At 47.3% G+C, this 15,600-nt stretch overlaps 4 protein-coding genes across 4 annotated transcripts; 1 reads left to right on the top strand and 3 right to left on the bottom strand.

The window, feature by feature from the left end:
• Positions 1 to 2,379: 2,379 nt before the first annotated feature.
• E1B28_002988 (uncharacterized protein) lies at positions 2,380 to 5,554 on the top strand (the record flags this gene model as incomplete). Its single annotated transcript, XM_043159944.1, has 5 exons — positions 2,380 to 2,489; positions 2,540 to 2,796; positions 2,850 to 4,798; positions 4,852 to 5,439; positions 5,492 to 5,554. The coding sequence occupies 5 exons, from the start codon at positions 2,380 to 2,382 to the stop codon at positions 5,552 to 5,554; spliced, it is 2,967 nt and encodes a 988-aa protein (XP_043001898.1).
• A 1,411-nt stretch (positions 5,555 to 6,965) lies between these two features.
• On the bottom strand, positions 6,966 to 7,467 carry E1B28_002987 (uncharacterized protein; the record flags this gene model as incomplete). The annotated part of the gene is made up of 4 exons (XM_043159943.1): positions 6,966 to 7,009; positions 7,059 to 7,102; positions 7,165 to 7,218; positions 7,274 to 7,467. 4 exons carry the CDS (start codon positions 7,465 to 7,467, stop codon positions 6,966 to 6,968), a joined length of 336 nt encoding a protein of 111 aa, XP_043001897.1.
• A 374-nt stretch (positions 7,468 to 7,841) lies between these two features.
• Positions 7,842 to 8,671, bottom strand: E1B28_002986 (uncharacterized protein; the record flags this gene model as incomplete). Its single annotated transcript, XM_043159942.1, has 3 exons — positions 7,842 to 8,300; positions 8,371 to 8,448; positions 8,510 to 8,671. 3 exons carry the CDS (start codon positions 8,669 to 8,671, stop codon positions 7,842 to 7,844), a joined length of 699 nt encoding a protein of 232 aa, XP_043001896.1.
• Positions 8,672 to 9,899: 1,228 nt separating this feature from the next.
• On the bottom strand, positions 9,900 to 13,721 carry E1B28_002985 (uncharacterized protein). The gene is made up of 20 exons (XM_043159941.1): positions 13,555 to 13,721; positions 13,484 to 13,501; positions 13,316 to 13,427; positions 13,188 to 13,263; positions 12,956 to 13,123; positions 12,576 to 12,899; positions 12,424 to 12,507; positions 12,355 to 12,368; positions 12,240 to 12,301; positions 11,992 to 12,189; positions 11,898 to 11,939; positions 11,827 to 11,839; positions 11,669 to 11,768; positions 11,438 to 11,586; positions 11,326 to 11,381; positions 10,840 to 11,270; positions 10,739 to 10,774; positions 10,557 to 10,680; positions 10,144 to 10,499; positions 9,900 to 10,083 (listed from the first exon to the last, which is right to left on the bottom strand). Exons 1-20 carry the CDS (start codon positions 13,631 to 13,633, stop codon positions 10,003 to 10,005), a joined length of 2,523 nt encoding a protein of 840 aa, XP_043001895.1. The 5' UTR covers positions 13,634 to 13,721; the 3' UTR covers positions 9,900 to 10,002.
• Between the last annotated feature and the right edge of the window lie 1,879 nt (positions 13,722 to 15,600).

The raw sequence follows: 15,600 nt of genomic DNA, 5'->3' as shown, positions 1-15,600 counted from the left end.
GTATGCATGCTCAGTGGCAGTGCCACTGTCCTTTCGGAGCCCTTACTGATAACAAGCTTATGACCCGGCCCTTTGTGCCGAGTTTTTTTGCATGTTTATACACCTGCTTACTTGTGCTCTGTAGGAGTTCTGCAGGTAGTGAACAGCATGAATCACCCATGGGGGGAAAGTTTGTGTCCCTTGGCCCACTGTATTCATATCACATGACCTGTTCTGTGAACATCCTGTGTCAGAGGCGTAATTACACCTGTCCTACCCGTTACCCATGGAAAAAAGTATGGTGGGTATGGGACTTGTACAGGGTGACTAATCCATTCCAGCCCCATCCCATGCACAGGAAAACCCACCAACCCGTGCTGTTCCAACTTCCCTATCTGCAGGTATGGCCATGCTCTATCCCATTTTACAGGTACAAACCCATGGGGAAAGTATTCTGTGCCAAATCAGTACATGTTGTATAGTGGGTGACATAAATAGCAGGTGGAGGACTTGTACTGTGTACAGAACTTTGTACAGGGTGGCCTACCCCATTCCCTCCCTGTCCCATGCACAGAAAAACCTGTAACCTGTGGAAAAACAGTACAGTTAGAGAAGGGGAGAGGAGACAGTGAGAGATGACAAATTATTACCAAAAAAGTGTGTGGGAATATAAAAGTTACATCTCATAACAGTTGAAGTATAGATGCATGTCAGATAACAGTAGGAATAAATAAACAGGAACATGAAAAATACTACGTTACTGTAGCTCAAAGGGAGGGGACATTGTCGTGCACGCAGGAAATTTCGATCTCCGCTTTAATTTACCCTGGTCCTGTCGCATAGATCATTTTTTGGAGATAATCGCTGATAATCGCTGATAATCAGGTCTCTTTGTCCCATTATATATAGGATTATATATAGGATATATATAGGATTGGGTGAGCTTGCGAGCCCAATAAACAAGCTTAATTCACCATAAAAGGAAACTACACTGCCACTCTACTAGAAGGTCTGGCTCGAGACTAACAAGAATGATCAAGTTGACTGTTAGAGAATACGTCACTTACCTTCAATACAGTCGTTCACGAGCAGTGCCCAATCGGCGGTCCTGAATTCTCTCCTTGCACAATTCGCCCTTACTTGTCTTTCCATCTCCTCCGGCATCCTTCACAAACATTTACACAGTCTTGATCCAACCTCACAACCGCCTTGTCCGGGTCGAACAGTCGTGTTGGCGTCCTCGACCTTCTCGACGGTTTGGACGTTTGCGGTTCTATTTCTAGGTTGGATACTCTATTTTCATTATGCCTGTCTCTCTGGATTTGTTGGGCTGGTAAGATATCAGGTTGCTCTGCTGATGACCGAGCTGATTTTTTCTTCAAGTTATTTTAGCTCTGCGAGTTCTCTTTTTTCCGTGAAAAAAGACGAGATTCAGACTTTAGGCTTGGACTCAATCTCTTTTGGCTGTGAAACCAATGATTGGAGGACTGTTTTGTGTCGGAGAAGTTCACTGGGCATTTATTGACATTTTGGGATTATTATGGTGTGGTTCTATTCGTTATATCTCAATTGAGCTTTTGGGAACTGGCGTGTTATAGGTCCGCTATTGCGCTAACCTCATCTATCAAAGAGCACAAGGAAGAGGCAAAATTGACTTCAAGGTGATGGGCAAGGTTATGCTGGAATCTGGTTGGGATTTAGCAGGAATGTCGTTACTCGTGTTGGCCATCGGACTCTTCGCGATTAGAGTCGAATTGCTCAAGATCAGGACTTGCATTCGTTAACATCAGAAAAGTTCACTCAATATCCTCGGCCAGCCATGACTTGGGAGAGGTTTTTTTCGTTCCAAAGGGCTTTTTAATTGAAAAGAAATCCTTAGTAGGGTTGGTTTGCGCGTTCATCAGTGCCCAGGTCTTACTTTCCTCCAACCTCTCACTGTCAATGCATGCCTTACATCTCCGACTTCACCCTCGCACAAGCAGCCGTGGTGGATAATACACACACTGACAAGTATGTTCCCGTCGTTACGTCTCGCTTTGGCTGCGTGGAATTTGTGTCACGATTGGAAGTTGGCTGGAGGGAGTGGCTAGACAAATTCGTGGGTACTCGCCTAGTACACGAACGTTTATGGATGTGGAGATGAAGAAAGCAGGGGTGAAATGAAGTGCGCATCTGGCTGGCATTCCTACGCCGTGGGGGTGAAAGGGGACTGTTTGTTCAATCATGGAAACGTCGCGAGATACGTGTAAGTTCAGATATGTTTCTCGTGTGTTATCGTGTGCCCTTCACTCATTCATGTTCTGATATTGTTCGGTTTCAGATCTTTTCAGATGCCTTGGTTTGGACACCTCGATGTAAGGTCGGCGAGCCTTAGTTCTAGCGAGTGGGCTATTATTGGGCATGACAAGGTATATGGGGGATGATGCAAGACGTGGACCTTCCTGTATATCCAATCCTGGTCTCTTTCTCACCGACCCCCCTCGAGAGCCGATTCATGCTGGCCTTCAACTGTCAGTAGCTTTGCTGCAGTCACAATGTCGACCTGACAAATGATAATCAGGGATGAATCAGGTGCTGCCTTGTGCGGCTGTACTTTGCCAAACACACCAAAAACGTGTTCGACGCACCCTCGACCTCCATCCACTATCATCCAACTCGCAACAGGTCTTCTCTCTATGTCCCAGTCGTCTCAAACCTACTCTTTCCAGGCTGGAAATCAACACGTATTCAACGGTGTCCGCGACGCCAGGATAGGGAAGGCGATATTTAATAATGTCGGTCGCGATCAGTTCAATCAGAATCTTTATACTGGAAATCGTGGGTAGCCATTGTGTATCTTTCAGAACGAGCGACTTACGGTTTTTCTCCAGCACTTTGGGAAGCGATTGCAGACGTCGGTGCATCTCATAATTCAGAACAACAGGTTGACCGGGACGGTTGCATGCCTGGAACTCGTGAAGCGGTTCTCAACCTGATTCGACAATGGAGAGTCCCCGGGTGCCAGAGCTTACCGGTATGTTGGCTTTCTGGTGCTGCAGGGGTAGGGAAGTCGGCCATCGCATTGAGTGTTGCCGAAGAATGCGAGGAAGATGGTCTTGTGGCCTCGTTCTTCTTTTTCAGATCGGACCCCAAGCGAAACAATGCCTCCTCCCTCATTTTATCTATCGCACACGGCCTTGTAGTTACGAGACCGCATTTAAAGCCATTTCTTGACCAGAAAATCGCCGCTGACCCGCGGATCCTCAAGGCTAGGTTAGAAGATCAATACAAGAAGCTGATTCTACAAAACCTGAATCATCCTCCCCCTTCATCTACTCAAAGTACCCCCGACCTGGTCATCATCGATGGCCTAGATGAATGTGGTGATGCTGCTATGCAGCGCCGTGTCCTCTCCATCATATTTTCCACCTATCAACAACTATTCCATCACCCTTTGCGATTCCTCATATGCAGCCGTCCTGAATCCTGGATTCGACAAGAGTTTTGTCGGTTCAGTGAGTTGACCAAACATATCAAACTGGACGATTCGTTCTGCCCCCAGTACGACATCGAACTTTACCTCAATCACCAATTCCTAGAGATCCGCAGAGACCCCCAATATTCACAAGTTAAATTTCCATACCCATGGCCGACTTCTCGTGACGTTGAGTTGCTGGTTGAGAAAGCCGATGGCCAATTCATTTATCCGTCGATTGTAATAAAGTTCGTCAAGGCGGAGTACGCACTTCCAACTGAACAGCTCTGCATCATCCTCAATGCTATATCCAACCAGTCTTCCGATTCCTCGAGAGAGTCGCCCCTCAATGATCTCGACGAACTTTACCTCATGGTATTGCGTGCCAACCCTGACCGCAATAAGCGTCTGCTCCCCATTCTAGCAGTGATAGTCGTATTTTCGGCCACATCGTCTCCAGCATTCATCGAATTTGTACTCGGACACTCCCCGGGCACAGTTTCTCAGACGTTACGTGCGATGCACTCGGTGCTTGACGTCCGTGATGATTGGGGGTATGAGATCAGGATTTACCACAAATCCTTCACCGATTTCCTCTTTGACCAGGCACGGTCAAGGGAGTTCTTTATCGACGAGTCAATGTGGAAGGACTCCCTGGCCTGTCGGTGGACTAGGGCTCTGGTTGAGCAGTGCAGAAAAGACCCTGAGCTACTGATAGGTCACAAAAATTTATATGACTCTTTACAGGGGTTGGTAGAAGACTGGAACAATGACTGCCTTTCCCAAGTGGATGGCTGCATGAGTAATGCGTTGATGTCGGAGGTGGATGCTTTCTACCACCTGGTTTTATCCATTTCCGTGGAGTTTGTGGGTCACGACATGCTCCTTCACATACTTGCTGCGATTCTCCTGCTTCCATCTGATGGCCCACGGTCTCCTAATTTCATCCAACTATTACTTGGACTTTGCACAGAAGCTTTAGATCAGACATTACACACAATGGACGCCGTCCTTCGGGTGAGATCATCGGATATGTGGCGTATCTTCCTTCATGACACCCATCCTACATTTCGGGACTTCCTTTTTGACCGATCTCGGTCAAAGAGCTTTTTCATTGAAAAGGACGATCAGAGTGACTTTCTTGCTCGGAAATGCCTCCGTCTTTTCCAGATGGATGACAGCCCTCAAGATCAGCTTTTGCTCCAGAATTGGGCTCGCGTCTGCACTATTGTCGACAATCCCACCGAGGAATTGTTGCTCGAACTTAACTGTATGGATTTAGGTGTCGTCCTCGCGAAATCTCTCGACTATTCGCATGATCTGTTCCGTGACTTTGAAACAATCTCAACCTGGCTAACATCTAAAGTAAGTCGTGCACTTATGAAGAGTTGAGATATATCAAGGTTCACTCGTTTCAGACCGACAGCGTGGCTTCCTCTGGTATTATTGATCATTTTGAAAACGTCCAAAGAGGATACCACATTCGAAGGATAACGCAAGATGTCCAGCCAGGATTCCACGATGACGTCGTCACCATGATCATCATGTGCCCATGGATCCTTCAAGGGGAGGATCCATTTAGCCTTCGCCGCTCGACGATAATGAGACACTTGTTTCGCGGCGTGGACTACAACTCCCCGGGACTCCGTGACTTGGTCAAGATCAAACTGCGCTCAGCCGAGTTTTGCAGGTGCTCGAGGTCTGATTTTGAATGCGTTTCAACTCCGATGCCTAGTACAGACCTGTATCATATCAGTTTCCAAGCTGGTTGTGCTCGAGTCTTCAAAGGATTGGTAGCTAGTTTGGGGTCACTCGGGAAACTTTTTGACATCGATATCGTCAAGTGCCTATTGGTGCTTCGTCCAGGTCTACTGACGCGATGTCTCCCCCTACCTGAACTCCTTCCCCACTTTCGGATGCTTTTGGATTTTGCTAAGACACTGGGAGTAGGCAACTATCGCCGGGGGGCTTTGCAACAGTCACGAGAGCTGCTGTCATGGCTCGAGGTATGGCCTCCAGTTATAACAGTCTTTCGTTGTAGTTCACACATTTTTCTAGAAATTCCCTGCCTATTGTGCCCATGAAATTGAAACTATCAGAAACGATCTCCTGTCTCTATGAATGAAATTATCCTTCTTTCCGTTGTCATTGTGTAAATAGAATGAGGTCAATAATTTTCGTGTCCGTGAACTTTGTCCTATGATCGTCTTCAGCGGCTTGTAATACAAGTTCCACTGGCCAACCTTTCTCTGTTGACTGGTATTCCGTCGAAGGCACATATGTTCCTCCAATGGTCGGGAGAGGTTCTCATCCCCCGTTGCGTAATGTCCTACACAAATCCATTTAACGTAAATCTCGACGCTGACAACTACTTAAACTATCGTACATCATTCAATCCTCATTGAAGCCATTCCGAGGCGATGAAGTGCTCAGTTCCGGTCTCAAAATCTCCAATATAGATAGGTAAAGTCGGGTTAATCCTAGTCCAGGTCCTTCTACCAGGTCATTGTCATCAATCAAGAAATCCTGACCGCTAGGAAAGTAAGTCAGTCAGAAAGAACAAAGGCCGAGGTCAGGGAAAATGAAGGATTTGGTAAACTCACAATAGAACACTCAACAAGGGACCCTTTAACTTCCGAAAGCTTGTGCTTAACGCATACCAATGGCACATCATCTCATGCATAGGCACCGGCCGGAAGATCAGTTACTAACTGACCCCCACGAAGAAGCCGGTTTCGCCTTCATTCGCGTGCGGAGCTGGCCAGCATGAGAGTGATCGTCGCTGCCTGCATAAACGAGAGAGAACCCGACCTTCTGAGTATGATTGTTGATGTTAGCCGGAGCCATCTGTGAACAGAAACAGCCATCTGATCAGCGTGCAGGGCCCCAACACAAAAGAAACAGCAACGTACAATAACCCATGTATCATCCCACAATCATCACCTCACTGTGGATATACAGCAGCTCGGGAACTTAAGGCTCCCTCTCCTCGTCTTCTGTCCCTAAACACTCCCATCCAACACACATTATCCAAAACATCTCCATCCTGACGAACCTCCTTCCTCAAAACTCCTGATAATATCCCTCGTGTCTCCTTCGGATTGAATTCATCCTCAACTGACCGTACCCTCAGTCGTAGTCTCGGACCGCCTGATCGAAACTGTCTGCTGCAAATTGTCTAGGTTCGGATCGTTGACCCATACACGTGTGCGAGAGCGACTTGAAGGTTGCGGAAGAGTCGAGGAAGAAAAGGCCGGAGATTTCTTTAAGCTTTTGGTACGATGCTGGCGTGTACTGAAAAACGGGAATGAGATAGTGTAAAGGGTAAAAAGGAAGAGAAAAGGCACCTGACGCACACTCTCAAATGTTTAGAACCGGATGTAGTTCGTACTGGAACAAAAATCAAACCAGGCGTTTGCAAGTTGAAGGAATGGCGCCGAAGGGCGATCTGTACTCACGTTTCATATACTGCCGCCGTCTCATGTTTGATGTTGCCTACGAATCCAGAAACTTCAGGGATGACGACCACTTCTTAAGCCAAATCAAGTGGGGATACAAGAGATGCAGGTGAGAAGTCTGTTTGCTGGAATTTGAGGAACGAATAGGAAGTAAGAGCCTGATGCACCTTCCACCGGCCGTCGAGACTGTCGAGCTCTTGGTTGTACGATGCTGGCGTGCAACAAGTGGGAATCAGATATTGTACAGGGAAAAGAAAAGGACAATAAACGTACAGGGAGCACTTCCCATCATAAGCTCTCAAATGGTAGCACCGGGTGTGGTTCGTACTGAAGAAACACCAGCCGTTAGTTGGAAGGATGCGGAAGGCTGGTCTATGCTCACTATCCTAATCCTGCCTTCCTAATCTCTTCATAGATACTACTTCCACCTCGGTACACAGTTCGGCCATAATTCTTCACTGTCGTTTCATCTTTGATGTTACCTGCGAACCAGGGGCCTGAGTGACAACCACGACCCGAACGAGAAAGTAGAGACACGAGAAGTGAAATGTCAAGCCCGACGGAAAACGAGTCCATTTTCTGGAACATGAATTAACTTCATGCACGAACAGGAATCAAGAGTACTGACGTACCTGCTACCGACATACTATTCAGAACGTCGTACCAGTTGACTATGAAAAGGGGGAAATATGGTTATAGATAAAATCCGACGATCGACAAGAGTTCTTACCAGGTGAATGAATTTCACGGTCGCGTAAACAACTGCGATGGTGGTGGTAAGGAAGAACTGATCAAGTGGTGGGAAATTTATCCCAATGCATCGACTCAAAAAAGTCATCCAAGTGACATCCTATTCCCTTCGTACGTTGACTCAAACGTGGACGATTTGGAAGCGTTAGAAAAAGAGTAAAGGCAAATTTATTCTGATAATTGTAACCGATACTAATAGTTTAAGCAGACGTCAAAAATACTCTCCTCAACTCCGCTACATCATCTCTCTCATCGCAAACAGGACACATTCCCGTATAATGCAGAGCGGCCTTTATACACGGGGCACAAAACAAATGCCCACAACTGGTTGAACAAACCGTGCTCGGTGAACATTTCTGGCACATCGGGCACTGAAATTCGTCTGTCTCTTCGACACCTTCCTCCAACTGCTCATCTTCCAATTCTTCTCCAAAGTCAAATGGAGGGTCTCCGAGCTCCTCTTCGTCTTCAAAATCGTAGTCATCGAAATCTTCAAATGAGGTGTCGTCGGGGTAGTAGATGGTGGGATCTCGGTAGCCATCAGGATAGACCTCCAGGGCCAACTCATCTTCCCAATTGTCTTCGCGTTCTTTATAATCATCCTCATCCTCGTCTTCGTCATCGCTATCGTCGCGATGGACAGCTGCGTAATCGATGTGCTGGAGGAAGAGAGGAAAAAATAAATTAGGAGGCCGCTTGGGATATGGAAGAAAGCCATAGAACACTTACAACCTGGAGACCGCCGGCAGAATCGAAAAGCTTATCGCATGTAACGCAGTAGTGGTGGCCAGCGGTTTCGAGGTAGTGCTGTGGAGGGTTGAATGGGTAAGTTCACTATTTGATCCTTGGTCGGTGAATAAACGCTTACCACACGCAAAGTGTTCTTATTCAGGAATCGTTTATGGCAAAGGTCACATCGAGGATGACTTTCCGTAACTTGGAAATGTTTACGGCGTTCTCCGTGATCGTAGAAATATTCGTCGCAAGACGCACAATAGGAGGTAGTTTCGTAGTAGACTTCGTCTGACATGGTTGGGGATGGAGATAATGGTAGTGATTGGTACGAGTTGGGGTTTCTGGACATCTTCAGCTGGGAGGGAGAGTCTTTTATACGCTTTGGGGATGGTTGTCTGAGACTTGCATCTCCGGTATGTTCTACTTCCGGTTACCCCTTCGACGTCACTGATATAGACCCTGTTTTGGTACACCACTATAGGATCTAACAGTACCACCAAATGCATGCCATGCTCGCCTTTAGGGAAAATAGTTTCTGTGGTTCAAGCTCAAATACTACTCGTACTACTTGGCATCTGCGAGTCAGGAAGCTCAAAGTTACCTCTCCCTTCCCTTCCACTTATTACCATGCTACAATAAAGGCATCGTCCTCTCTGCGCCCCTGACTCTGTGTGGTGTTTTCGGTGAATTCGATCTCCGATGTTGACGTTGAAGGATGGAGACGATTTCCGGGAGGCACTGCATGTTTACTAGAAGATGTCGCACTTCGATTATGATGTCATGAAGGCGACATGGTTGAGCGCGTCTTGCTACAACTGGATAAGTATGGAGGTATTAACCCCTTTTCCATTAATATATGCGTCTTCGTCTGTCGGTTAGAACTGTTTAGCTGCAAAACGCTGAGCTGCGAGTCTACTATCTACTACTATCGAGCCTATTGACCGAGCCGCTTGGAATTTGGATGCCGCTCAGAAGCAGATCAAACGACGTGATACATCCATTTCCGGGACACCATACAGACTCCTCTCAGGAGTCGCGAGGCAGACTACTGTCCCGGCCTGGGGGCGTGTCGCTGTCTCAACGTTTGTTGGCCTTGCATTTACGGTCCATGAATGTATGTCTTTCCCTACCGATTATGCCCATGAGACTGTAACTATGAAATTAGCGTCCCGGCCTTAATGCTGCCTAGTTGAATCATTCGACGGTGGGTCGCTAACCGTATACGAGTTTGGCCCCACATATCTAAGACGTATCGGAGAAGGGGTCCCGGAGCTCCTCTACTTCGTCGTTCATATCTGTTAGAGGATTCCACGAAGGCGCGGTTGTCCTCGAGTTTAGTCGTTCAAAAGTAGAGTCCATCAATATGGATTGCTTGCTGTTCCGCAACCCTATAGTATTCCTTTCAACCTTCGGGCTTGAAGCATCTGTGTATGACGATGCAAGGCCATGAAGGGGTAATGAAAGGGGTTATTTGTTTCAGCAACGACTTCATTCCCTTCAGAGGCTCGGAGAAAGTCACACAAACCGAAGTAGCTACTGTATTCATCTCTGTTACAAGTTACATAAAAATAAGGGTACAATGTTTCAGTTTTACCACCTCAAAGCTGAGGAGCCAAATTCCCAACCTCAAATATAGATGGGTAAAGTCGGGTTAAGCCCAGCCCAATCGGGTCCTGTCACAAACTCCTTCTCATCAATCAAGAAATCCTGAACGTGAGGAAAAGGTAGTCAGAATCAAGGCCGCTATGAGGATTTGATAAAACTCACAATCGGGCACTCAACGAGCGATCCTCTAACTTCCGAAAGCCTCTGCTTAATGCGTTCCAATGGTACATCAGGAACGACATGCCCCGTCTTCACTTTAGGCACATAATTATCATAAGCCGACCAACTCCTGACCAAGTTCGAAGGCACAGGCCGGAAGATCTCCGTGAAGACCTCCCGGTTCTTCTTCGCAGTGTCGTTCCAAAGCCTCAACGTCTCTTCCGCGAGAGGATCAGCTACCATCTGATCCTCACGAAGATTAGTTTCGTCTTCGTTCGGGTGAGGAGCTGGACGCATGAACGTGGATGGGTGGTCGTCTTCTTCGTCTGGGATTTGGGGAGAGATCAAGCCGAGGTGTTCTACGGGTGGTGCCGGATTCAGCGATTACGAAGAAAAAAGAATCGATGCCAGCTCACCTCTGAACAACTTCCGCCTTAGCGTAGCCGCAAACCGTCCAGCCATGTACGGTTGCCCATTCATCGAAGTTTCAATCAGGTCAGTGTCTTCAACTACAAGAGCAATCTCCGAGTCTCCGTCCCCCTAGATTCCGGCGAAGCGTATGTCAGAACAGCCACTCGTAGCAGAAACTGAACCGGACCTTCTGACTACGATCATTGATATTGGCCGAACCCATCTATCGAAAGAAACGGCATCGGATGAGCATGCAGAACCCACAACACAAAAGGAGCCGCCACCCACAATAACTCGTGTATCGTCCACAATCATCACCTTACTGTGTATATACAACAACTCGGAAACATACGCCTCCCGCTCCTCATCCTCCGTCCCTAACCACTTCTCATCCGCCAACTGCGTCCTATCCATCAACATATGTTGCACCACATTATCCGCAACATCTTCATCCTGTCGAACCTGTTCCGCAGCTTCCTCAAACCTCCTGATAATATCCTTCGCTTCTTCTTCAGATCGAGGAATTGGAATTTCTTGAATCTTGGATTCCGTTTTATTCCCAACGACCATACCCTCAGTCGTCGCCTCGGGCTGTTTGATCGCAACCGTCTGTTGAGAATTTTCTGGGTTGGGATCGTTGACCCATACACGTGCGAGAGCGACTTGGGTTTGGACAAACGAGACGCCGGAGACGGCTTCAAGCTTCTGAATGTATGACGCTGGCATGTAACAAGATCATGGTTGGAAGTATAAACAAAAGCACTTGAAACTTACGAGGAGCATTAATCCTATCATATGCTCTCAAATGATAGAACCGGATGTAGTCCATCCTACAGAAAAACCAGCCGTTAGTTTGAACGAACGGAAAGACGGATTGTTTACTCACGGTTCGTATCCCGCCTTCCTAATCTCTTCATAGATACTACTTCCGCCTCGGTTCATAGTTCTATACTGTGCCGCCATGATCGTCTTTACTGCCGTCTCATCTTTAATGTTGCCTGAGAACCCAGGGACTTCGGGAATGACGACCATGACCTAAACGAAAGTCAAGTAGAGATGCGGTGGGATAGGATGTCAAGCCTCGAATGAGAACGAAAGAACAGGAGCGGAAACTGACAAAGAACTTCCTTCCCTCTTGAGCGGCTTTCACGATTCGTTCCACTAGAGCTCCCGCAATGCGATTCTTGATCTGTTCGCCATCTTTCGTAGCGGAGATACTGGCAGGAGGGCTGTATGTTAGCCAGTGGCGAAAAGGGTTAAGTAGACAAGTCATACAAGAATTGGTTCTCTGCATACATAAAACGTTAGCTACCGTTTAACCGAAAGACATCAACAACATAGCTCACCGATGTAAATGAAATGATTAGCCTCCCGGATCATTTGGATATCTATTCAACAAATAAGCCGCAGCAGTGGGGGTAGAAAGACTAGGCAACTCACAAGCATTCTGAATGCTATGTTCTGTCAAAACTCCATGACTCCAATCCGATACACTCCTCACAACCTGGACTCTACAGGTCGAGGGTTCGGGTCTACCATAACCTTCCTCGTAACGACGGGGAGGTTCGTCTTCCCCCCAATGGAAACGTTGTCGGTAACGTCGGCCTCGTTCGCGCCAGGCATCGCGGTGAGGGTGGCCTGCAGGAGGTCGGGTGAGATCATGGAGAGAACAAGTAGCTCAGACGCACGGGCAACGGCTTCTTGAGGGGCATACTCTACCTCATGCGGAAGAGCAAGCCAGTCGACGTTTCTAAATAATAGGCATCAGTGCACATGAAGGGCAAATACTGAACACTAGCTCACGCTCTATCACGATACTGAGAGTAGAAAGGGGTCAGATTAAGACCAAGAAGGAACCATACAGCTACGAACCTTCCTCTTCTTGATCTCATTCCACCTCTCGACAAAATGCTGAACAACGTCAAGAACAGCTGGTCCGGTGAACGTCATATGAACCTGAGATAATACAAAACAATAAGATATCAGTTAGTAAAGAGCAAAAATGACACCGCCAGTCAACTCACATCGTGCCAAGGCATCCTCGGGCTCTCCTGAATCGATAACGCATTACTAGCGTAATTCCCAACATTCTGGAAATCCATGATCCTTGCGTTGTTGAAGTCCTGGCCAGGGAAAAGCGTCTCGTCCCAGTGAGTGGGGTGCACATCGGCCAAAGGGTGAGTGTGCGTGTCCCATCGGCCGAAACAGAGATCGAGGCCTCCTATCGCAGCGAAGTGGTTGTCAACAACGACGACTTTCTCGTGGTGAGACCAGAATTGAACAGAGTCTTTCGAACCGATATGATCTGGGTGTCGCATGACTTGTACGCCGATGGCTTCCAGAGCCATCTGTGTATTAGTATGAGTTATGGTCGAGTTTCTGATGAAGTTGGTAGGCCGCGCACCTTGGTCAACTTGGAGCTCATGGTCATAGTTTGAGTGACTTCTTTGTAGACGATGACATAGACCTTGACACCTTGTTCAACTTTGCGTTTGAGGATATTGTCAAGTCTCCACTCGGTGTGTTTAGCAGGAGGGCGACGAAGATACAGTTGAGGAGTGAGCCACCAGTCCTGATGAGAGGGTTACATATGTAACTTGAACTTGAAGTTGGAACTCCAGAAAAAATCAACATACAAGAATGAAGATACACTCTTTCGCGTTCTCTAACATTTCGGACACCGCCCACATGTAGTCGTGTCCGTCAATGTGCCTAATTCGAGATTTAAATCATCCGCAGCTCGCTTCTCTCTGAAAACACGCACCATTTGACGAAGTTATCCTCTCTTTCAGTTGCAAAACTCTCGAACCGATGACCTTCATTGATAACTTTCCTGATGTTATCAGCTTCAATCTCAACTTCTTCATCGTGACGGCCTATTCCAGCTGCTTCAAGCCAGGAACTAAATCTCATTCTCGACCGTTCCACTCACGATTAGGATTAAATCGCCCTGACAAACAACGTCAGTATTCCTGAAAGGTGGATTTTAGGATTGCGACAGACCTATAGCTTCATCTCTAGCATGCTTAATCCCCTCAGGTAGCTTTTCTGCGAGCTTGACGATACCCTTGAACACAGACATTGATGAGGGTTGAGGACAAGAAGGTTGTTTGAGCCAGTTGTTGTCTCGAAACTGGCCAATTCGGCTAGGGCATCACGGGCGATGACAACTGCCGATGTGGTAACTTTTCCACGCACAGACCAGCAGAGTCTCGCCTCCAGGTCCTTCCGGTAAACTACATATGCCTTCAACCTGTTTTCATCGATTCACTATTGCTTCGCTATGGAGGCCAAACAAGACACAGCATATACTCCCATGGATCCAATTTAGCACCTAACGATCAGCAGCCTCAATGGAAACCCAAAAGCCAGAAGAACTCTGCTTTGAATTCGCTGTCAGTCACATTTCGGATGCAGCACGAAAAGACAAGTCGACTTTCCCGTCGTCAAAGCTGGATTATCCGTTCACCTAATGAATCGTTAAACTCAAGGTTCGTCGACTTTTTTTTTCTTCGCCGACTTCTTGCTGTTGAACCGATGAACCAGACCTTTATCAGGAAACCACCCCCCTAAGGTGCTCTCCGTTCACTCTAGTCATCTTTCCCTTGCATGCGATATTCTGGCTTACCGTATCTCTGGTCCTAATCGTTTGAAGGTTCCAGGGCAGTCCGTCGTCGCTGGTGCCGTCTGGCCATCACAAGCTCGTCAAGCTTATTCGACGACGTGGCAGACGTGAGGTTGGGAACGCCAAATGCTATCGATCGACACTCCGTATATTTTTGTGAGGGAGGAGGGTTGGAAAGATGTGTTAAGGACGAGTCGACTTTGTTGGATGCGAAGGAAGAGAAGAGAATAAAGAGAGAAGGTATAGGTTTTGGACCGCCGATTGGATGGACTCGCGAATGATTTTAAGGAAGTAAGTGAGTATTCCAGTGCTATACTTGATCATTGTTCTTTGTATCTACCAGTGACAGATAAACTCTTCGATTTGTGCGACGTCCGAACCCCAGAACGCTTTGCAGTGGACACTCGTTATGGAACAAATCTGTTACATTGACAGCTCCCTTATGACCCTCATCAGGATCCCTCGATCGTCTACAACCGTCGTCCGAATTCCAAAAGAAGCCTACCACAGCACTGTATCATTTGCTTCGTTATTTGAACGATTGTATCATTAGAATTGATTGAAGGTGCCTCACAAACAGAGGGCGAATTCCCGTAACGTCAACCGCTTCTCGAGTTTAGATGAATGTGTAAAATCGACGCAGGCGGGCAAGCGAGGCAGAATATTTACGACAGTGGCAGGGAAGATTCATCGGGGGTGGCCGCTGACAACCCGTATAAAAATGCAGCACCCGGGGTACATGATGTTTCGGAGGTTCTCCTCTATTGCCTTTGTTGTTCAAGATGTACCGTATTGCACAGAAGCCTTCAAGATTTGCAACGATTGGTCGGTGAAGAATGTTAAGACTGAGAACAAGACGGGCCAATAACGCCACCTCTACCCGAATACTTGAAGGGCGTATCTCACCACTTCCGTGATTCATGCCTCCTCGATCTCGGGTTCTTCTTCAAACCCTCCAACTCTCATCTTGTAGACATCGTCTGTAGGCCAACAGTGGTTACTGGGCAGTGCTTGCCATTGTCAATGCATCTCGTTGCTTTCCCCGAGCCATGCCACTCGAGCTCATCCTAATTTCCAGAGACTGCGCAGATCTGCGTTCCGAACATCGATTTCTCCAGATCCTGTTGTCATCCGTAGCCACTGCCATCTAGCTCGAGTCTGGAGGGCGTTTCACTGTACATCTGGAAACCGCAAACCGTCCCATAGTAGCCTGCCTGATATATAGTCCTCATAGTGTGTATAGTATGACCTTGAAATATTCCGAAACTCGCTTGCTCGGCCTTGACACAAAAACAGGGTGTATCCCCGAATTCCGGCAATATAGTAAGATATAGTCTCTATTGAATAGTATATATCGTCAACTCAGGTACAACATGTGCGGCGTTGAGTAAACTACACGTTAGGCGATATTTGCGTGATATCAA

The sequence above is a fragment of the Marasmius oreades genome, chromosome 11 (genome assembly GCF_018924745.1).
Source record: "Marasmius oreades isolate 03SP1 chromosome 11, whole genome shotgun sequence".
In the NCBI taxonomy this organism is placed as follows: Eukaryota; Fungi; Basidiomycota; class Agaricomycetes; order Agaricales; family Marasmiaceae; genus Marasmius; species Marasmius oreades.
Note: the sequence above shows the minus strand (reverse complement) of the source record. Positions and strands in the feature narration are given on the sequence as shown.

Bases quoted from the DNA above. Each gene is read 5' to 3' on its own strand.
- E1B28_002985 (XM_043159941.1), bottom strand. From the start codon at position 13,633: ATGTCTGTGTTCAAGGGTATCGTCAAGCTCGCAGAAAAGCTACCTGAG. The intron at 11,940-11,991 runs GTGAGTTGCCTA...TTTGTTGAATAG, and splicing joins ACATAGCATTCAGAATGCTT to ATATCCAAATGATCCGGGAG. The intron at 10,084-10,143 runs GTGAGTTTTATC...CCTCACGTTCAG, and splicing joins CGCTCGTTGAGTGCCCGATT to GATTTCTTGATTGATGAGAA.